Source organism: Neovison vison, chromosome 5 (genome assembly GCF_020171115.1).
Source record: "Neovison vison isolate M4711 chromosome 5, ASM_NN_V1, whole genome shotgun sequence".
NCBI classification, from domain to species: Eukaryota; Metazoa; Chordata; class Mammalia; order Carnivora; family Mustelidae; genus Neogale; species Neogale vison.
In genome coordinates this window covers 25107479-25130277 of record NC_058095.1, presented here as the reverse complement: position 1 = coordinate 25130277, position 22799 = coordinate 25107479, and the positions used below count along the sequence as shown (strand labels likewise).

The 22799-nt window shown below is 43.0% G+C and overlaps 2 protein-coding genes across 5 annotated transcripts in view; one reads left to right on the top strand and one right to left on the bottom strand.

The window, feature by feature from the left end:
• The window catches only part of SMG6 (SMG6 nonsense mediated mRNA decay factor), a 251682-nt gene extending 245322 nt beyond the window's left edge, over positions 1-6360 (bottom strand). The window contains exons 1-4 of one of the 2 annotated variants that reach the window (XM_044248158.1): positions 6217-6360; positions 2308-4048; positions 1569-1761; positions 956-1066 (exon numbers count right to left, since the gene is read on the bottom strand). In XM_044248158.1, the coding sequence (XP_044104093.1) occupies positions 956-1066; positions 1569-1761; positions 2308-4048; positions 6217-6304 (2133 nt within the window). In that variant the 5' untranslated portion in view covers positions 6305-6360. Of the gene's footprint in view, positions 1-955; positions 1067-1568; positions 1762-2307; positions 4049-5333; positions 5805-6216 lie in introns of those variants that run through there. The other variant, XM_044248157.1, reaches the window with a different exon arrangement.
• Positions 6361-6470: 110 nt separating this feature from the next.
• On the top strand, positions 6471-22792 carry SRR (serine racemase). Of its 3 annotated transcripts, none has more exons than XM_044248154.1 (8): positions 6471-6580; positions 16875-17046; positions 18963-19089; positions 19284-19387; positions 21050-21169; positions 21294-21368; positions 21855-22064; positions 22448-22792. In XM_044248154.1, the coding sequence occupies exons 2-8, from the start codon at positions 16879-16881 to the stop codon at positions 22661-22663; spliced, it is 1020 nt and encodes a 339-aa protein (XP_044104089.1). In that variant the 5' UTR covers positions 6471-6580; positions 16875-16878; the 3' UTR covers positions 22664-22792. The 3 variants fall into 3 exon arrangements, with proteins under 3 accessions (XP_044104089.1, XP_044104088.1, XP_044104090.1); XM_044248153.1 differs by having other exon boundaries at positions 6471-6883; XM_044248155.1 differs by lacking the exon at positions 6471-6580 and adding an exon at positions 9924-9953.
• Positions 22793-22799: the final 7 nt, after the last annotated feature.

Here is a 22799-nt window from a genome sequence, read left to right as displayed (position 1 = left end):
CCCAATCTCTGGCTGACAGGAGGGCCTTCTGCTTCAACTATCACTTATACACTGATGACTTCTGAATCTATAGAACCAGCTTAGCTCTTTCCCCTGAGCTTCAAAAAAACCAGGATATTCATCCATTCATTTTCAAGTTCATACATTTACGCACAGCCAAAACTGAACTAACCTCTTCCTCCCAGCCACTCTCCTAGGCTACAAACTGGGAGATGATCTCGACTCCTTATGCCTCCTATCTCACCATTCACACAAATCAGCCAGCAACTCAATTCTATTTCCCTTATATCTTTTCAATTTGTCTCTTTTCCACCTCCACTACCTCTACCTTATTTCAGGCCCACAACGTGACTCTCCTACCTCCACTCTTGCCCAAATTCATTCATTTGCCAGTGACTGGTTCTAAGAAGAAATCTATGCTATCCATTTAGTGAAAATCAAGCCATGGTTCCCCACTGCTTTCAGAATAAAGTCCAAACTCTTCAGTATGGCATACAAAAGTTCTAACTTTGGCATACAAACTCTTCAGTATGGCATACAAAAGATCTAACCCTTTCTACTTCATTAGCTTTACCTCCTACAACAGGCCAACTCCACATTACAAAAACCAGCATACTGAACTTCTTACACTTTCCAACAAGGCCCGATTCTCTCTTCCTGTGCCCTGTACTACCCCTTCTACCCCTCGCCAGGTTTCAAGACTCAACAGTCTCTCAGAAGTCTCCCTTGACTCCACCAGTCTGAATCAGGGTCACTTCATTCTATGCCCCTTCCATGCTGTATATATAACATTACCATAGTACTTAATACATGATAATTGCTGGTTTAACTGGTCTGTACCCCCACTGGATTGTGTCTTTCATTCTGTATCCTCAACACCTAGTGTAGTACCTAGCACATAACACTAGACAAATGCTTACTAAATGGATGATTAAAGATAAAGAAGGGGGCTTACTGTCTTGCGTAATGGCTTGCTGCGAATGGCAAGACCATCCATGTAGTCCTCCAGTTTGAACTTGTAAGTAACCTGCAGCTTCTGAAGCAAACTATCAAAGAAGTCACTACCCTATAAAGACAAAAAATAAGAAAAAGCTGAATCAGACTGTTCTGATCCAATTTACCCACCAGAAACTAGGACAGATAACCTGTCCACAGTTCGGCTAATGTTCAGCCATCCCATGTAAAGAGAGGCATACACAGTATCTAGTGGTCACCAAATAAATTCAAAACAAATTCATAGCATAAGCCCCTCCATGGTTTTAAAAATATGCGTGCATGCATGTGCATGCACACACACCCACACACACCGTACACACTTTCTCTCCCCGCAGCCACCCACCCCTAAACAAGACATTCAGAAAATTTCCAAGCTCAGAACTAACTCCAATTGCCAATAAGTTATGGTCGTAAGGAAGCAACAGGGCAGGTTAGGCCCAAGTCCAAGAAAAGAGCATCAAGTTTTTTGTCAATGTTCTGCTATACATCATCATTATTTCAGGTGATAAAAACCCATCACAGCTACAGAATGCTAAAGCCTTTATCCTGAGGACAAAAAGATGATGGTTTACCTCATCCAAGAGCTCCAAAAGTCTGTTCCGAATCTGCTCAGGGTTCTCAACATTCGGATCCTTGAGAAGCTGCCTGAACTTCTCAATCACCTGATAGAAAGCATTCTTCCACAGGATCTGATCCACATTCTGATTATCAGAGAACTCAATATCTAATAGGATACAGCGCTCATATAGCTGCAGCAGTTCAGCTCTGGAATAAAATACATGCAACTTCTAGCTCCAAATACACCACAAGAAAGGCTAGACCCAAGATCTGAGCTTCTTGCAAATTAAACACCTTCCTTGGCAGGAAATCCAAAATGTCACCAGGTATAGTACTCATGTGACTTTTCATTCTGCACAGCAGAAATGTCATTCTAAAGACGGTTATGTCTAGGAAAGTAGTTTTTCCCCCTATGTCTCTACCTAAATTTAACAGCTGAAATAAGATCTTCACCACAAGTTATATGTTGTTCACTTCTTGGCATTCTGGAAAGTCGTTCCTTTTCCATTTCCAGATTCCATGTTCTCTTAAAAAATTTTTTTCTTAAAGAAAGAGTGGGAAGCATAATCATTTCTAAGACTAGAAATAAAATTTTCTGTTCTTTTTCCAAGCCCCTTCCTTACAAAAATCAGTATGAAAGGGATTTAATACCCAGTGCCTTCCCAAAGAAGTTTCTACGTTCTTCAGCCACAGGAGCCTATACACCTCCAGCTTATCCCCACTTCCCTCTAGCCAGGATGGGACACAGCGTACCTGAGCTGAGCCATCTTCTCCAGGCCCTCAGGACTGATCCGGTCCCTGGAGAGCAGGTTGCTGAGCTGCAGTTCCTGGTTGTCAGCCACCCGGAGAAGCCTATGCAGCTCCTGCTGCTGCATGTTCCTCATGTGCTGTTCCATCTCCTCAGGACTCATGGTGCTGGCAGGGAGAGGGCCACAGACGTACTGTCCTGATGCAGTTGGGTAGCCTGGGTAGTAAGGCCCAGGGTACACACCATTCGTAGGACCCACAGGGTACTGCAGAGGGCTGTAGCCGGCATAAGGATACTGAGAGGCAGGGCCTGGTGTCCGCGGGTAATAATAGGGGTTGTCAGAGTTTTGAAACTTATAGTAAGATGCTTGGGCCTGGCGGGAATCACCCCAAGAGGTAGGGCTGACTTCATCATCAGTATCTAAGAAATGTAGCTGGGGTGTCTGGCTCTTTAGAGCAGGTTTCTGATCAGGATTGTTTGGGTCCCATAATCGTCGAGTGGTGCCTCCTCGGCCCCAACTCCGAGATCCCTTACTACCAGATCCAAATAAAAGGCGAGGTCCCAAAGGTGCAGATTCTGGAGAACCTGCTGAACTGACAGATAGGGCGGTATGGGCAGGCAGAATCAGAATGCCACGTCCACGGCCTCGAAGTTCTTGTTTCAGGTTTTTGGATTCCTGCTTCTCAGAGCCTTTGCCCCCACTGCTTAAGCCTTTGTCAGGCTTTATCCTATCCACATCCTCTCTGGATGATCTCACCATGGGGGAATCTTTGTTCATGGTTTCTGCATCAAAGGTAACACGGAGAGTGCCTCGATTTTCTTTCCCGTTGCTTTTCTGCTCTCCCTCCCCACGACCAGACCAGCTTCTTTCTAAATGTTTCTTCCTTTCCGAGCTCCTCCTGAGTCCATCAGGCTCATCAACTCTGTCCTCATCTAAAGAATCAGTTGAAGACATAGATACTTGCTTCTTCAGTCGTGGCCTCTCCTTGGCCCGATCCTGTCGGCGGCGGCGACATCCAGTATCGATCGGGCCAGCCCCCTCAGCACTGTTGTTGCTGCCCGCAGAGCTGGTGCTACAAGTGCGGTAGCGGTTCCTTCGTTTGTCTGAGCGGGAGTAGCGTTTTGCAGAACCTGGCTTCCCCTGTGCCAGGTCATCAGTCACTTTCTTTATCCCCTCCCCCTTCTCAATCCTCTTTCCTTTTTCTCCCTTTACAGCCCTTACTCTGTCATCATTTAGGCTCTTCTCTGCCTCATCTTTGTCTGGTTTATTCACAACCTCCTCTTTCACATTTCCCCTATACTCATCTTCTTCTACTCTCAGTTGCTCCACCTGGTTGAGGATTTCTTCCTCACCCACCCTGTTAGTCGTTTCTTTGGAAAGAGCCTGCAAACGCCTTCCAGGCTGGTAGATCTGCATGTCAGGTTTCTTTATTCTTTTGATAATTCTTAGACTTCGATCCTCTTGTCCAGAAGTCCTAGGAAAGGACTCCTGTGTCCCAACAGTTTCGGGGTCTACGGGACCATTTTGATGTTGGTTATCCAGTTCCCTGCAGACGTCTTTAATGAGCTGGGTACCATTTCCAACAGCAGAGGAATCTCTATCATTAACAATTTCATCCTTAAATTCATCACTTCCAGAAGGTTCCTTGATTCTAGGTTTGTTCCTCAGTCGGGAAAGACCAGGCTTATAGATTTCCAGGTCTGGGCGCCGGTTATCTCTGCGCTGCCTGGGCTCCTTCATGTTTTCTATGATGTTCGAGAGATGTTGGGAAGAAATAGGTAGAAGGAAAGAAAAAAGGGGAGGGAAGGAAAAAAAAAAAAAAGTCATTCTGCTTAAGTAACAGAAAAGCCAAGCAAGAATAACACATTGAAATGCTAATATTGGCGAACATGGGAGGAAATTTTTGAAGAAGCAGAAATTCTAGTAGGTTTACAGTATTTGTTTACCAACTGGCAAGGCTAAGGACTTCATTATGTTATCACTATCTACACTTGGATTAGTGAAATAGGAAAAACAACAACAACAAAAAATACTCTCCTGTGTTACCCAAGTCATATCCAGGTATCCAAGACCCCAAATACCTTATCATTACCAGAATAAAAGATATCTAACTATTTGGGCATCAGACTGCTCTACTGCTCTCTGCTATGGAGTTCTTGGATCCATTTTAGTTTTTTCTTCTAGTGCTTCTAACTTTTTTCAAGGGTGACAAGGCCCATTTTAACATAGTAGTAGTTGGGGGTAAAGGAGAAAAAGAGGGGTATGTACAACAATCCACAGTTCTGGATGTATCTGGGAGAAAAAATATGCAACTCCAGTCTCTGAACTTGGCCAGGACAATCCTCTTCTTTTAGGACACCAACTGCCCAAACACATACCTCTTGCTGAAGCAAACAGGAAGCAGTTCCTTTCACATTCTTCAACTCCACTCATGCTCATCAACTCTCTAACAGCAACCAACAGTCATTCCAAGGAAATACTGCTCAGACTATCATCATTAGAATACTGCGACTAACTGCTACTATGATGTGGAATATGAGAAGGAAAAAGTTCCATAAAGGAGCTTTCTCTGGAGGATGATGGAAGTATTGTGACATGCTCCCAAAATACCAAGGACTGCAGTATTTAAAAATAAGGGTGCAGGACTTTCGAAACTACTCTTCCAGGCTCCCTAAACCTACTGAATGACAAATAAGCAAGTATCTATTTTTTGTATTTGTTACCTTTGCCTATTAAGGGAAGAGACAACTACAAATAGCCATGAAACTTGTCAATAGGAAACTGACAGGAATTAGTGAAATTAGAGTACTCAAAACAGAATGCTTTATAAAATCCTAGTACTGTTCTATCAACAACAATACAAACAAGCCCATCACAGAAATAAATAATATCCTCCAGCATTTAACTCATAGGTGTAACAAAACAGAAAGCAAAAACACAAAAACCCCTGAAGTTTAAGATACTGCTTCAGTGTTTTCAAAAGCTTAAAAGACTATTTCATCAAGTATGAATAAAAGTAAAGCAGCTTACCTCCAGAATAACTGACCCTCAGGAGCCTTTGTAACTTAGGTGAGAGGTGGGGAGGAGGAAGAGAAAAGCTACTACTATTCAGAGCAGAGGGAGAAAACACCCTGAATAATCCCATTCAAACGACCAATGAAAGTCAATTTCACAGACTTTGGCCACAAGCCTGCAGAAGCACAACTATCATTCTACACAATTCCACCACCCCACAAAGGAGAGATGATATACTAGAATCTTCCTTGGAGCTTTCCTGGGGTAGACGGAGACTTTAATTTGCAAGATGAACAGTCTCTCTGATAAACACTGCTCCCACACATGCCAAGGGCAAACCAGAGTAGAGTGAGCTCTCTACCGGAGGTCCTGGATCCCTCCGGTGGCGCAGCCTTCAGAACCCTGTCTTGGGGAAAAAGTTCGGCAAGGAAGTCTCAAGCTGTTCAATCTTTCTCCTCAATTTCCCCAGTTCCTTCTCCCCAACTCTAAACAGATAACAAGGAAGGCATGAGGACGATTCCTCTGGGAACGACACATCCCAGGGCCTCCCCCAGTCCCCAGCACCTACTCCCTGTCTCATCTCCTGACGAGTGGGAATCCACAAACTGGTCTGAGAAGGTTGGGGCAATGGGGAACAGTCACCTTCGCGGTGAGAAAGGGGGCGGAGGCAGGAACTCGGGTCGGGCTCTCCCGGAGGGCGCCGGGGCTGGCAGAGCTCGATCCTACACTGGCCCTCCGGCTGGTGGGGCGGCTAGGGGACCGCCCCCGACCCCCGCCCCCAATGCTGGGGGAAGGGGCGGGGGCTCAAGAGCGCCTCGGACTGAGCTGGGAGGAGGCAGAGGAGGAGAGGGAGGCGGGGCGGGCAGGCCCAACCCAGGAGCTGGGCGGCGCGACTCACCTCTGCTCCCGGCCTGCGGAGCCAGAGCGGCCAGGATCCCTCGCAGCTCCGACGCGGAGATCCGGACACGCTCCAACCCCTCCGCCATCTTCGCAGCTGCTGCTACAGCTGCAGCCACTCCGCCACCGCCGCGCGCAGCCAGGAAACCACGACGGACGGGCGGCGCGCGCGCTTACCCACCTCCCACCCGTGTCCCCGCCCCCTCCCGCCTTCCTCCCCTAACGACGGTGGCCGCACTGGGAGGAAAAGCTTTGAAAGCAAGTTCCGCGGCTCCAGAGAGCTGGGGAGGCGGGCACTGCGCGTGCGCAAAGGTGTGGTCGGGAAGGTGAGCTGAGGCTGGAGTTGGGAACGCCGCGCCTGTGAGGTGAGAAGAGACCGGTTGGAGCCGGGCCAGGCGTCGCGGGCGTTCGTGGCGGTGGCTACTGTTGCTGCTTTGGTGGCCATCGAGGACACTGGTGCTGGTCTGGGGCTCGGGCTGACGGAGACATCCCACAATCCGGCCTCCTCCAGTCATCTTAGGCCAGGGTCTGCTTCCACAGGCCCGGACTAGCGTCCCAGGCTGTTACTTGAGGACCTTAAAGGTCTTGTACGAGCACCCCACCCTTTTTTTAGATGAGGAAACTGAATCCTAGAGAAGCGTAGCAAATTGCCCAGGGTGACACAGTGGGTAAGTATCAGAGTATAACAGTCTTTTTCTTTAATGGCGGACTACATCCCCAAGACTCCTGACTTCTCCACTCCCTAACCTTTCTTTGAAAAAAAAAAAAAAAAAAGTACAATATGGTTGGCTCTTGCTGACGGAAGGTTATGTGGAAGTAAATCAGGAGGTCAGGAGGTATTGTAAGTTGATTTGGGAAGTTCTGTATCATTGTGGATTCTTGGAAAAATTACTTGACTTCCTTGGATCTGTGATGGTGGTTTTGTTTTTTCCATCTTTGAAATGTAACCGCATCAGAAGACTCGTATTTTAACTCCTGTTCCTGAGCCCATGTTCAGAACCGTGGGGAAACTCCCTCCCCCAAGACTGCTTCTCTCAACCTGTTCCTCTTTACCGATCCCATACAGTCTATTGGACCTGTACACCATCAAATAGTTACCAGTAATTTTCCTTTGAGTGGGTCTAAAACATTTGATCAGTCTCTGACATAACTCATTCAATCCCTATTATGTGACACAGGTTTCACCACCAGAAGGCTTAGCAGATGGAGAAAGTCAATAGATATGTGAAAAGATTCAGTGTTTCAAAAGAAGGAGATTAATTTGAGTGGTCAGAGCAAGTGGCAATATTTAAAACATATGAACAAAATATGGAGAAATATTAAAAACTATAATTCTTTTTTTTTTGAGAGAGAGAGAGCAGGAGTGGGGGAGGGGTAGAGGGAAAAGCAGACTCCCCCTGAGCAGGGAGCCAGATAAGTGACTGGATGGCAGGACCTTGGGATCATGACCTGAGCCAAAGGCAGATGGTCAACCAGCTGATCCACCCAGGCTCCCCAAAACGAACATGTTTTAACACTGAAATTAAGATATTGGATAATTTTTTTTTCAAAAGATGGAAAAATAATCAACAAAATTCTTAGGAAAAACGTGATTGCCAAATTAATGCAATAGTCTCTGTACTGCCAATGAGATATGTCAAAACTTTAACCAGTTCAAGAGAATTTACCAGAACTCAGAGGGTAAAATATAAAACTATGAGAGACAAAAATAGAAGACATGGAGAATGGATCCAGAAAACTAGTAATAAAATACAAGTTCCAGAAGGTGATAAGAGAACTGACTGAGGAGAAACAGGAATCAAAGAAAAAATAGAAGAAAATTTACTAAGTTGATGGGAAAATTTAAATTTAAGACTTAAATTTAGCCTTCAGATCTAAAGGTTCATGAAATAACAAGGTAAAAATAAATGAACAATCATATTTAGGCCTGTATTACAGTGAAAGCTTCTGAGTTTAAAGAATTAAAATGTGGGGCGCCTGGGTGCCTCAGTTGGTTGGGCAGCTGCGTTGTACTTGGGTCATGATCCTGGAGTCCTAGAATCGAGTCCCACGTCTGGCTCCCAGCTCCAGGGGCAGTCTGGTTCTCCATCTGACCTTCTCCACTCTCATGCTTTCTCTCACTGTCTCTCTCTCAAATAAATAAATAAAATCTTAAAAAAAAAAAAAAAGAAAATGTGTTTGACATGAAACAGTCAAGATACATAATTTTAAAAAATGTTTTAAAGCCAGTTGCAGAACAATATATAGAGTATGGTTCTATTTGAGTACAGCAAAAAACCATTTATTGTATATGTAAGTTTCTATATAAATACATCCAAAAAAAGTATGCAAGAAGACATACTAAACATTTTAAAGTGGTTATCTTTGTAGAAGAGAATAGATTTAAGGGTTAGAGAGTGAAGGTTCTTTATTTTTCTGTAATGTTTTAAATTCTTACAGTAGGAATTTGGTCATATATAGGTAATCCGAAAAATAACAAGTTTGGATAGTGGAGAATGGAGGAATTCAAATTTTTAAAAAAGATTTTGTTTATTCATTGGAGAAAGTGAGAACACAAGAGGAAATTGGGGTGGGGGAGGGAAAAGACTCTCCATTGAGCCGGGAGCCTGATGCAGGGCTCCATCCCAGGACCCTGGGATCATAACCCAAGCCCAAGGCAGATGCTCAACCAGCTGACCACCCAGGTGACCTGGGAGGAATTCAGTTTCTAAAAACAAAAATTGTACAGGTCATGTTTGCTGAGCACAGAGTAGTAAAATTAGAAATGAATAATCAAAAATTAAGCAAAACGTAGCTACTTGGAAAAATTTTTTTTAAGCAAGTGGTTTTTTTGTTGTTGTTTTGTTGCTGTTGTTGTTGTTGTTGTTTTTATTTGACAGAGAGAGATCACAAGTAGGCACAGAGCCAGGCAGAGAAAGAGGGGGAAGCAGACTCCCCACTGAGCCGAGAGCCCGATGCAGGGCTCCATCCCAGGACCCTGAGATCATGACCTGAGCCGAAGGCAGAGGTTTAACCCACTGAGCCACCCAGGTGCCCCAACTTGGAAATTTCTTAAACAAAAAATTTTTTAAAGATTTTATTTATTTATTTGAGAGAGAGAACATGAGAGAGGAGAGGATCAGAGGGAGAAGAGGACTTCCTGCTGAGCAGGGAACCCTGTCTGGACTCCATCCCAAGACTCCAGGATCATGACTTGAGCTGAAGGCAGTCGCTCAACCAACTGAGCCACCCAGGTGCCTAAACATAAATAACTCATAGGTCAAAAAAGTAAACAAAGCTAAGACTGTGGATTCTTTAAAAATTAAAACTGGGGCACATGGGTGGCTCAGTCAGTGGAGCATCTACCTTTGGGTTGGGCCATGATCCCAGAGTCCTGGGATCAAGCCCCATATGAGGCTCCCTGCTCAGTGGGGAGTCCTTCTTCTCTCTCTGACCCTCCCCCCTCCCATAGTGTCTCTCTCACTCTCTCTCTCTCTCAAATAAAATCTTAAAAGAATAATAAAATTAATGAAAATATTGCATAGCAAAACCTATGGTATATCTTTTTTTTTTTTTTTTTTTTTTTGACAGAGAAAGAGACAGCAAGAGAGGGAACACAAGCATGGGGAGTGGGAGAGGGAGAAGCAGGCCGCCCACCAAGCAGAGAGCCCGATGCAGGACTCGATCCCAGCACCCTTGGATCATGACCCAAGCCAAAGGCAGATGCTCAACAAACTGAGCCACCCAGGCGCCCATCCTGTAGGTATATCATTAAAGATATACTCAGAGGGATCTCAGGGTCCTGGGATCGAGTCCCGCATCGGGCTCTCTGCTCAGCGGGGAGCCTGCTTCCTCCTCTCTCTCTCTCTGCCTGCCTCTCTGCCTACTTGTGATCTCTCTGTCAAATAAATAAATAAAATCTTTAAAAAAAAAAAAAAAAGATATACTCAGAGGAAAATTAATAGCCTGTGTGCTTTTATTATTAATTGTAAAAGAAAGCGATCCAGTAATAGCACTTCTGGGTATTTACCCCCAAAATACAAAAACAGTAATTCAAAAGGGATACATTTACCTCTGTGTTTATTGCACTAATAATAAATAACTTTAATAGCCAAATTATGGGAGCAGCCCAAGTGTCCATCAACAGATGAATGGATACAGAAGATGTGATAGAGGGGCGCCTGGGTGATTCAGTGGGTTAAGCCTCTGCCTTCGACTCAGGTCATGATCAAGGTCCTGAGATCAAGCCCCGAATCGGGCTCTCTGCTCAGCAGGGAGCCTGCTCCCCCCCACCCGCCGCCTGCCTCTCTGCCTACCTGTGATCTCTGTCTGTCAAATAAATAAATAAAATCTTAAAAAAAAAAAAAAGATGTGATACATATATACAATAGAATATTATTCTGTAAAAAAGAATGAAATTTTGCCATTTGCAATAACATGAATGGAGCTAGAGAGTATAAGCCTAAATGAAGTAAGTCTGTTTGAGAAGACAAATAACACTCATATGGGATTTAAAAAACAAATGAAGGAAAAAGACGAACCAAGAAAAAGACTCTTAACTATAGAGACTGATGGTTACCAGAGGGGAAGTTGGTAGGGGATGAGTGAAATAGGTGAAGGGGATTAAAGAGTACACTTACCCTGATGAGCACTGAGCAATGTATAGAATTGTTGAATCACTATATTGTATGCTTGAAACTAATAGAACACTGTTAACTATACTGGAATTATAATTTAAAAACAATTAAAAAATAAATACAATTTTAAAATTAAAAAAAAAAAACTTAAAAGTTTTTAAAGAATGAAAATTAGGGCGCCTGGGTGGCTCAATGGGTTAAAGCCTCTGCTTTCTGCTCTTTTCATGATCCCAGGGTCCTAGGATCGAGCCCCGCATCGGGCTCTCTGCTCAGCAGGGAGCCTGCTTTCCTTCCTCTCTCTCTGCCTGCCTTTCTGCCTACTTGTGATCTCTGTCAAATAAATTTTTTTTAATGTTTAAAAAAAAAAAATGAAAATTAATAATGGGACATCTGGGTGGCTCAGTCAGTTAAACATCCAACTCTTAAGGGCGCCTGGGTGGCTCAGTGGGTGGGGGCTCTGCCTTCAGCTCAGTTCGTGATCTCGGGGTCCTGGAATCTAGCTCCGCTTCAGGCTCTCTGCTGGGCAGGGAACCTGCTTCCCCCACCCCCCTGCCTGCCTCTCTGCCTACTTGTGATCTCTCTCTCTCACTCTGTCAAATAAATAAATAAAATCTTAAAAAAGAAATCCAACTCTTGGTTTGGGCTAGGGTCGTGATCTCACTATGGTCGGATTGAGCCCCACATCAGGCTCTCTGCTATCAGTGCAGGGTCTGCTTCAGATTCTTTCTCCCTCTCCCTCTGCCCCTTCCCCGACTGCCTACTCTCTTTATAAAATGAATACTTTTTTTTTTTTTTTAGATTTTTTATTTATTTGATAGAGATCACAAGCAGGCAGAGAGAGAGAGAGAAGGAAGCAGGCTCCCGGCTGAGCAGAGAGCCTGATGCGGGGCTCGATCCCAGGACCCTGGGATCATGACCTGAGCCAAAGGCAGCAGCTTAACCCACTGAGCCACCCAGGCGCCCCTATAAAATGAATACTTAAATCTTTTTTAAAAAATGAAAGTTAGGGGCGCCTGGGTGGCTCAGTGGGCTAAAGCCTCTGCCTTCGGCTCAGGTCATGATCCCAGGGTTCTGGGATCGAGCCCTGCATCAGGCTCTCTGCTCAGCGGGGAGCCTGCTTCCTCCTCTCTCTCTGCCTGCCTCTCTGCCTGCTTGTTATCTCTGTCTGTCAAATAAATAAATAAAATCTTTTTTTAAAAATTAAAGTTATGGGACACCTGAGTGGCTCAGTTGGTTGGACGACTGCCTTTGGCTCAAGTCATGATCCTGGAATCTCAGGATCAAGTCCCACATCGGGCTCCCAGCTCCATGGGGAGTCTGCTTCTCCCTTTGACCTTCTCCTCGTTCATGCTCGCTCTCACGGTCTCTCTCTCAAATAAATAAATAAAATCTAAAAAAATAAAATAAAATAAAAAAATAAAAATTAAAGTTATTAAGAATTACTAAACAAGAGAAAATAGAATAAAGACAATAAAAAATTAATAAAAAGAATAGCACTTGATAAAGAGCTCATTTTTTCAGAAATATAATAGATGGTAAAAATAGACACATTTCTGGCAAAGAAAAAAAGGATATCCTCTTAGATGTCTCATAATTCAAACTTATTTTCATGAAATCTCTGATTTTTCCTTGAAATACTTCTCTCTTCACTAGTCTTATCTCAATTAATTATGCCATCATCTAAGTTTAAAACCCAAGAGTTACCCTTAACCTCCACCTCCCTCATTCCCCACATTTAATCCAATATCAGAATATGTGCTTTCTCTTTCTGTAGTGGACAGCTATGGTATTATCTCAACATTCTCATCTTTTCTCTCGAAAACTGCCCCCCACCCCATCCCATTCTTACTCAGAAGTACCTTTTCTTTTTCTTTCATTTTTTTCTTCTTCTCACTTTTGTTTGCTATTTTTCCCTCAGGTACAGAGATTTGTGGCAATCATATCTGGTTCACCCTTTCATCAGCAAATCCTTTCTCGTTTATCTTTTATTCTTTAAGTTATTCATGTTCCTTCCCTCCCTTCTTAGGTAGCCATTCTAATTGTGTTTAATATATGTCATTGGATATATATTTATCTTTGAATAATATATTGTATCATTTTATGTATGTGTTTTAAATGTATGTAATTGATACTGTGTTATAAAAATCATTCTGTTTCTTTTTCATGTTTCTGTAAATACTTGTGACTGTTGCATAGTATTGTCAAATGATCTCACACCCTTGGCCACTGGTCCTGGGCCAAGATGTGCCAATCAGAATCCTTATCCAGAATTTTTGAACTGAAACTAAGGGAAAAAAATCCTTTCCTGTGTGAAAGCCATAAAATGTAAAACAGGAGCTGTCAACAGCCAAATGTCCTGCCATGTGGAACCAGCTGGTCTGCAATGAAAAAGAATGAAGCCAACATGCAAAAAAACAGCAGAGGTGAAAAACAATGAGAAAGTCCTGGAAAAATACCAAGTCTCTGGTTCCAGTTGTTCCTGAGATTTCATATTCCTGCCCTTCCCGTAGTTCAACTCTTCTTGGATTCCATGAACCAGTAAATCTTATTACCTCCATTTTGTGCCTAAGCCAGTTCATATTGGGATTCTATGACTTGCAAACAAAAGGCCTAATTATAATCTCCAAAATGTATCTCTTGTGTGTGTGTGTGTGTGTGATTTTTTTCTTAATTATGGTAAAGTCCATCTAACATGAAATATACCATTGTAACCATTTTTTAAGTATGCAGTTCAGTAGTGTTAAGTGCATTGACCTTGGTTGTACAGGCAATCTCCAGAACTCCTTTTATCTTGGAAAACTAAAACTAAACAACTTCCCATCCTCCCTGTCCCCAGCTTCTGGCAACCACCATTTTAGTTTCTGTCTATGAATCTGACTACTTCAGGTACCTCACATAAGTGTAATCATACAGTAGTTGTTTCTTTGTGACTGGCTTATTTCATTTAGCCTACTATCTCCAAGATTCAACCATGTGGTCTGTCAGAATTTCCTTCCTTTTTTTTTTTTTTTTTTAAAGATTTTATTTATTTGACAGAAATCACAAGTAGGCAGAGAGGCAGGCAGAGAGAGAGGAGAAAGCAGGCTCCCTGCGGAGCAAAGAGCCCGACGCGGGGCTCGATCCCAGGACCCTGGGATCACGACCCGAGCCGAAGGCAGAGGCTTTAACCCACCGAGCCACCCAGGCGCCCCTTCCTTCCTTTTTAAGCTGAATAACATTCCATTGTATGTATATACCACATTTTGTTTACCCATTCATCTAACTTGGGTTGCTCCCACCTTTTGGCTATTATGAATAATGCTATTAACATGGGTGTACGAATACATCTTTGAAACACTTTTTGAATTCTTTGGGTATATACCCAGAAGTGGAATTGTTGGATCATGAGGAATTCTATGTTTAATTATTTGAGGAACTACCATACTGTTCATAGCTGCTGCACCATTTTATATTTCCACCAACAGCACACAAAAAGTCCAGTGTCTCCACATCCTGGCCAACACTTGCTTGCTTAATAGTAGTCATCCTAATAGGTGTAAGGTGGTATCTCATTGTGGTTTTCATTTGAATTTCCCTAGTGATTAGTGATGTTGAGCATCTTTTCATGTGCTTGTGTCCATTTGTATATCTTCTTCAGAGAAATTCAGAGAATTCAAGTCCTTTGCCCATTTTTAAATGAGATTTGTTTTTCCAAAAAGTATATTGATTATTTTTTTTACCCTCACTTTCACCATCCAAGTACCTGTGAAGGTGCTGATTTTAACTGTCATGTGATGTATGTATACTGAAGAAACGAGACAGAAAATGAACATAATTGATTAAGATGACAGGGTTATAAGCAATTTTCTCCCTTGTTAAATAATTTTTTTAAAGATTTTATGTATTTACGGGCGCCTGGGTGGCTCAGTGGGTTGAGCCTCTGCCTTCGGCTCGGGTCATGATCTCAGGGTCCTGAGATCGAGCCCCGCTTTGGGCTCTCTGCTCAGCAGGGAGCTTGCTCCCCCCGCTTCTCTGCCTGCCTCTCTGCCTACTTGTGATGTCTGCCTGTCAAAAAATAAATAAAATATATTTTTTAAATATTTTATTTATTTATTTGACAGAGACACAGTGAGAGAGGGAACACAAGCTGGGGGAGTGGGGGAGGGAGAAGCAGGCTTCCTGCCAAACAGGGAATCCAACACGGGACTGGATCCCAGACTCCGGGATCATGACCTGAGCCAAAGGCAACTGCTCAACGACTGAGCCACCCAGGTGCCCCAAATAATTTTTTGAATAAAAAATTTTAATAGATTTTGAACCCACTTCATTCAAGCTTCACAAAAATGATGAAAAAGTAGAGACCAGTAACAGTGCTTGGATGGTAAAGGATGGTATGAGTGAGGGGTAAGCCTTAAGCCTTTCCTGTAAAGCTTCACCAGGGGGAAAAAAACTTTTTTTTTTTTAAAGATTTTATTTATGGGGCACCTGGGTGGCTCAGTGGTTAGGCCGCTGCCTTCGGCTCGGGTCGTGATCTCAGGGTCCTGGGATTGATCCCCGCATCGGGCTCTCTGCTCAGCGGGGAGCCTGCTTCCTCCTCTCTCTCTGCCTGCCTCTCTGCCTGCTTGTGATCTCTCTCTGTCAAATAAATAAATAAAATCTTTTAAAAAAAAAAAGATTTTATTTATTTATTTGACAGACAGAGATCACAAGTAGGCAGAGAGTCAAGCAGAGGTGGGGGGAAGCAGGCTCCCCGCTGAGCAGGGAGCCTGATGCAGAACTCGATTCCAGAACCCCGAGATCATGACCCGAACCAAAGTCAGAGGCTTAACCCACTGAGCCACCCAGGTACCCTGGAAAAAAAAATTTACTAAGGGGGCGCCTGGGTGGCTCAGCGGGTTAAGCCTCTGCCTTCGGCTCAGGTCATGATCCCAGGGTGCTGGGATCGAGCCCCACATCGGGCTCTCCTCTCAGCGGGGAGCCTGCTTCCTCCTCTCTCTCTGCCTGCCTCTCTGACTACTTGTGATTTCTGTCTGTCAAATGAATAAATAAAATCTTTAAAAAAAATTTACTAAGAAATGCAGCTTCAAGATATGTTCCCTTCTATTCAGAGATTCTGGAGCCCCAGTACCAGAGACCATTCCATTACTACCACAGACCCCAAGTATATTTTTCTGTGTTGTACATTTTCCTCCCCTACCCCCTTTTTGTTTTTAAGATTTTATTTCTTTGATAGAGATCACAAGTAGGCAGAGAGGGAGACAGAGAGAGAGAGGAGGAAGCAGGGTCCCCACTGAGCAGAGAGCCCGATGTGGGGCTTGATCCCAGGACCCTGAGATCATGACCTGAGCTGAAGGCAGCGGCTTAACCCACTGAGCCACCCAGGGGCCCCTCCACCACCCCCTTTTAAAAATATATTTTTTAGAGCAACTTAAGATTCACAGCAAGAGGGGCACCTGGGTGGCTCAGTGGACTAAAGCCCCGCATCGGGCTCTCTGCTCAGCGGGGAGCCTGCTTCCTCCTCTGTCTGCCTGCCTCTCTGCCTACTTGTGATCTCATCTGTCAAGTAAATAAATAAAATCTTTTTTTTTAAGATTTATTTATTTGACAGAGATCACAAGCAGGCAGAGAGGCAGACAGAGAGAGGAGGAAGCAGGCCCCCCGCTGAGCAGAGAGCCCGATGTGGGGTTCGATCCCAGAACCCTGGGATCATGACCCGAGCCGAAGGCAGAGGCTTTAACCCACTGAGCCACCCAGGCACCCCTAAATAAATAAAATCTTAAAAGAAAAAAAAAAGATTCACATCAAGATTGATGGGTAGTTGAAGAGACTTCCCATATATCTCACACACACACCCCAAAAGCAGAGCCTCCCCCATTATCAACATCCCCCATCAGAATGGGATTGTTACAATTGAACCTGCATTATGTGTCATTAGCAGAGTCCATGTTTTATATTATGGTTCACTCTTGTACATTCTGTGGGTCTGTTAGCCATTTTCAAAATATTTTCATTAAACATTGTTTTGGGCTTTGCTTTGACCCCTTTTTTTATTCCTGGGTTTCAGAACCATGTGTGCTCAGTACTGCATCTCTTTTGCCGATGTTGAAAAAGCTCATGTCAACATTCAAGATTTTATTCACCTCACACCCGTGCTAACAAGTTTCATTTTCAATCAAGTAACAGGGCGCAATCTTTTCTTCAAATGTGAACTCTTCCAGAAAACTGGATCTTTTAAGGTAATAATGCCCTTTGATAATATATCATGTATCTTTTCAAATCCCTTTCCCATACACATTTATTTGATCCTCCTGACCACCCAGTGAGGTAGGTAAACTATTTTTATAGCTGAAGAAAGGGTTGTAGAAGTTTTCCTTTGATAAAGTACTGGTCACTTAGCATTATGCTGTTGATAACCCACTTTTACATAATCTCAAAATTTCTTATAACTGGGGTGATGATGTAATTTACTGTCCAAACTAGGACATGGTTGAGAATGAAAGGGGCACCTTGTGATTAAACTCAGACAATAGACATTAACCTTAATTATTGCAAGGCAACACGGGCAAGAGTGATCACCCTGTATACAACCAAGTTGTGTCAACTTGCTATTCATTGATACCTTATTATGAATGTAAAAGATCTAAATCTAGCTAACCCCTTATTCTAGGAAATATGTCAGAGCCTTTCCTTTGCATAAAGATAGACTTCTGGAGGCACCTGGCTTGCTGTAAGAAAAGCATGCAACTCTTTTTTTTTTTTTTTTAGATTTTATTTATTTATTTGACAGAGAGAGATTACATGTAGGCAGAGAGGCAGGCAGAGAGAGAGAGAGGAGGAAGCAGGCTCCCTGCTGAGCAGAGAGCCCGATGCGGGACTCGATCCCAGAACTCTGGGATCACGACCCGAGCTGAAGGCAGTGGCTTAACCCACTGAGCCACCCAGGCACCCGAAAAGCATGCAACTCTTGATTTTGAGGTTTGAGCCCCACATTGGGTGTAGAGATTACTTACATAGATACTTTAAAAGGTAAAAGACTTCTGTGTTGATTCAGCGTGGTTAATTTCTGTTGAGTTTTAAGATCCTTTCAGGTATAAATCTGAATGTTGCATTTAGCACTATGCCTGATAGGTACTAGTACCTGTTAAGTGGTACTTTTCGGACTACATTTCCTCACCCATTAATGAGAACTTTTTAAAAAAAAATTTATTTGTCAGAGGGAGAGAGAGAGGGAACATAGGTGAGGGAGCTGCAGGCAGAGGGAAAAGCATGCTAGGCTCCCCACTGAGCAAGGAGCCTGATGCAGGGCTAGATCCCAGGACCCTGGGATCATGACTTAGCTGAAGGCAGACGCTTAACTGACTGAGCCACCCAGGCATCCCTAATGAGAACATTTATATTAAACTCTCCATTCTCTTTTGCCCTTTGCTTCTGCCATGGTTTATTTTTTTCATTCATCACACATCACATACTTATTTTAACTAACTATACTAGGCAAACACACACACGGTCTTGTACTATTAGTTACACTTGCAAGACAGACCAGTCAACAAACAGGTTAATGACAAGTAACTTGAGAGAGACAAATAAAATACAATGGAATGAAATGCCTAATTTTGCATGGGAGATCAAAGAAGTTGAACCAATGATGTTTCATCCAAATTTTATAGGATGAGTACTTTTAGCCAGATCAGGGAGTGAAGGAAAAGAACTATATGTAGATGTACCAGCATGCTGGGAGGTACAGGCGTGTGAGCTAACTTGTAGGAGGGAAACGAAGTAATTTAGGATGGCTACAATAGTGACAGAAGCAGTATGTTTTAGAAAGACTGCAACTTGTAAGGAATTTGTATTTACAAAATAGGTAGTCAGTAAAAAGAGAACACTTTTAAAAGGTCACTTTCATAATCTAGTGGAAATATTGAGAATGATCCCTGGGCAGGATTAGTTGAGGTTTGATAACATGCAAGTTGAGAAATGAGGCTTCACCAAGGTAGTGGCAAAAACGCAGGAGATATTTCAGAGGTACAATCAAGATTTTGTGATAGAATGGATGTGCGGTGTTAGGAAGAGAATATTTAGGAAAGTTTCTTGGTGTTTTGAAAAGAAACTTTTAAATCAAATCAAATACATGGTTTCACCATCCCTTTTCCAGATTCGCGGTGCCCTTAATGCAGTCAAAGGCTTGACTCCTGCCACCTCGGAAGAGAAGCCCAAAGCCGTGGTTACTCACAGCAGTGGAAACCATGGCCAGGCTCTCGCCTATGCTGCTAAATTGGAAGGTACTTGACTAACTTCTCAGGGTATGGTGTAGGATCATCCAAGAAGAGTGGAAAAGTATTCTTAATCAGTGAGATTGGTGACTACTGTGGGAAGGTTATTTCCAGGTTCCTATCTCATTATAAGCAAATTGAACATAAGTTTCTATTCTAAATTCTCCTGATTTGTACTAACTAAACATATTTCTTCCTCCCAGGAATTCCTGCTTATATTGTGGTGCCCGAAACAGCTCCCAATTGTAAAAAATTGGCAATACAAGCCTATGGAGCCTCCATAGTGTACAGTGAACAGAGTGATGAGGTAAGGAGAAAACAGTGTTCAGTGTCAGCTTACCAACTTTCACCATCAAATGAAACTTCTTTCTAGCCTACTGGCTGTTTCTTCTGTGTTCCTCTTCACCTTTCAACGCTAACATGCTCAACCCTTTCTCTACCTATGCTCACTCTGATGAGATCATTAATCTCATAGTTTAACATACCTATACTCTGGGGTGCCTGCATGGCTCTTGTCAGTTGGGTGACCAACTCTTGGTTTAGGCTCAGGTCATGGTCTCAGGGTCGTGGGATTGAGCCCTGTGTGGGGCTCTGTACTTGGGAGGGCCTGCTTCTCTCTCTCCCTCTGGCCTTCCCTCTGCTCTGGCTCTCTCTCAAAAAACAAACAAACAAACAAAAACACTTTTAAAAATATCTGGAGAAAAAAAAAGTCTGTATTCTAACTCCAGTCCTGACCTTTGCCCTTAACCCAGACTTGTATCTCCAATGATTCCCTGATGATATTCCCACTTGGAATGTCTTAAAAGGCAACTTAAACTTATCATGTCTAAAACCAAACTCCTGATCTTCCTCCCCACTGCTGTTCCTCTTCGTCTTCTCCTTCTTAGTAAATGGCAACTTTTATCCTTCTAGTTGCTCAAAATAAATGAAGTCACCTTCGAGAATTCTCCCACACCCTACATCCAAATCTTGGTCCTACTTTCAAATCATTTCCATTACCCAGGGACCCTGGCTGGCTCAGCTGGAAGAGTATGCAACTCAATCTCAAGGTTGTGAGTTCAGGCCCCATATTGGATGTAGATAAACTTTAAAAAAATAACAATTTCTGTTATCCAACTACTTCTAACAGGCTTTACCACCAACACCCTGATTCAAATAAACATGTTTTCACCTAGGGACAGTAGTAGCCTAAGTGGTCTCCCTCCTTCCACCCTTGCACTATCCATTTAATATGTTAAAACTTGTTTCGTTAGCTGAAAACCCTCCAATGGTTTCCCATCTTATACACACTGGTAACCAAAATTCTTGCAATCACTTAAGGCCTGGATGAACTGGACCATTTCAGTCTTTCCCACTATTACTGTCCCACCAAACATTTCACACCAACCATACTAACTTAGCCTTTTCTCAGAAAAGCCAAGCACTACTACTTTGTGGCCTTTGCATTTGCTATTATTCTCCCTCTAGAATATTCTGGAGATCTATAGCACTTGTTCAATCCTATTAAAAATATCACATTAACTCAAGACCCTTCCTAAGCATCCCCTATAAAACAGACTATTCTCCATAGCATTTAGACATATTACTTATATGCCACCCCTCTGCATATTAGAACATAACTCCACTGAGCAGAGACTAGTTTGTTCAGTTATATAGCCAGTCCCTAGTAAGTCTGAAAAAAGGATGGCCAATAAAGTGTTAAATGACTAAATCAAACTTGTTTGGAAACTTTATTTATTTTTAAAGATTTTATTTATTTGACAGAGAGAGAGAAGGATCACAAGTAGGCGGGGAGGGGGGGATGCAGGCTCTCTGTTGAGTAGAAAGCCTGATGCGGGGCTCGATCCCAAGACCCTGGGAACATGACCCAAGCCGAAGGCAGAGGCTTTAACCCACTAAGCCACCCAGGCACCCTTGTTGGGAACTTCTAAATACAAATCAAATACATTAATTTAATGTACTCTTTCAGTCCAGAGAAAATGTTACCAGAAGAATTATGGAAGAAACAGAAGGCATCATGGTACATCCCAACCAGGAGCCTGCAGTGATAGCTGGGCAAGGGACAATTGCCATGGAAGTACTAAACCAGGTAAGAGCTGTTAATTCTTGTTTAGCCACCGATAAAGCTAATATTAGGCTGTCTAATTATTTTATACACATATAAAACTGGTTATTAATAGACCTATTTATACTTTATATTCTTTTCACTAAAGGTACCCTTGGTAGATGCACTGGTGGTACCTGTAGGAGGAGGAGGAATGGTTGCTGGAATAGCAATTACAGTTAAGGTAAGAAAATGGCTTCTTAAGGACCCCCTGCTTCAGGCCTAGATAATTTTATTTTACATTGTAGTACACTGTGGATACTTGGCTCAACATTCCCCCAAATTGCTGTTCTTTCCCACCAACCCTTGGCACTTGAAATGGAAGGCTCTTCTCTGCCTCACTACCCTGCCGTTCTTCATCGGTAACAACTTCACAAGGCAAAGCAGTCATGAGTGGAATCCTCACAGTCCTTTCCCTGAATCCCATTTCAACAACCCACTATCCAAGTCAAGGGCTACTCTTTTCCCTAGTTACCAGGAGAACTAGATGTGATTTAAGCAACTAAAGGCTATTAGGCATACAACTTAAAATGCTTGAAGGTCTATTATTACATCAATCAAAGGAAAGGCTCTTGAACAGAAATGAGTTACCTGTATTGCCTACTTCACTACAGGTATGCAAGCAAAATGCTGTGGCTAGTTTTAAGATGTCTAATATTCCTTTTCCTAGGCTCTGAGACCTAGTGTGAAGGTATATGCTGCTGAACCCTTGAATGCAGATGACTGCTACCAGTCCAAGCTGAAAGGGGAACTGACTCCCAATCCCTATCCTCCAGAAACCATAGCAGATGGTGTCAAATCCAGCATTGGCTTAAACACCTGGCCTATTATAAGGGACCTTGTCGATGATGTCTTCACAGTCACAGAGGAAGAAATTAAGGTGAGGCTCTGATAGGAAAGGAAAATACGAAAGAATGGAGCAAATTCTTGGGCAATAGAGTCTTCTACTGTTTTAAGTAGCAACTTACTCCCTGGGGACTTGACTAGATGACTTCATGACATGGGAGGGTGCCCCAGATGTATTAAGAAAACCTGCTCAACAGTAGAAACAGAGTTAGGATGGGAAAAAAGCCCTGTCCTTCATTGGTGAATATATATATATATATATATATATATATATATATATATATATATATATGGGTCAAGAAGAAAAATTTAGACTGGGCATATAACCCCATCTGACCTTTAATTGTAAAGGTCAACCAACTAGGCTCTTTCCCCTTTTCCCGTTTCACTAATTCTTACTCCCTTCCATACCAACAGTATGCAACCCAGCTGGTGTGGGAGAGGATGAAACTGCTTATTGAACCTACAGCTGGTGTTGCAGTGGCCGCTGTCCTGTCTCAGCATTTTCAAACAGTTTCCCCAGAAGTAAAGAACATTTGTATTGTGCTCAGTGGTGGAAATGTAGACCTAACCTCCCTAACTTGGGTGAAGCAGGCTGAAAGACCAGCTCCTTATCAATCTGTTTCTGTTTAGTTTATGCAAAAGAGATGGGATTCAGTATCTCTAGTCACTTGGAAATTTTGTTTCCTGGTTACTCTAACTTCTTATATTCCTCTCTTAAACAACTTTCAAGTTCCTAATGGAGAGTGGATGTTTCAGTAACAGTTGT

What these genes read in the sequence shown, in the direction of transcription:
- SRR (XM_044248154.1), top strand. Translation starts at nt 16,879, where the DNA reads ATGTGTGCTCAGTACTGCATCTCTTTTGCCGATGTTGAAAAAGCTCAT. An exon ending in AGAAAACTGGATCTTTTAAG is followed by an intron (nt 17,047 to 18,962) that starts GTAATAATGCCC and finishes TCCCTTTTCCAG; the next exon opens with ATTCGCGGTGCCCTTAATGC. An exon ending in CTATGCTGCTAAATTGGAAG is followed by an intron (nt 19,090 to 19,283) that starts GTACTTGACTAA and finishes TCTTCCTCCCAG; the next exon opens with GAATTCCTGCTTATATTGTG.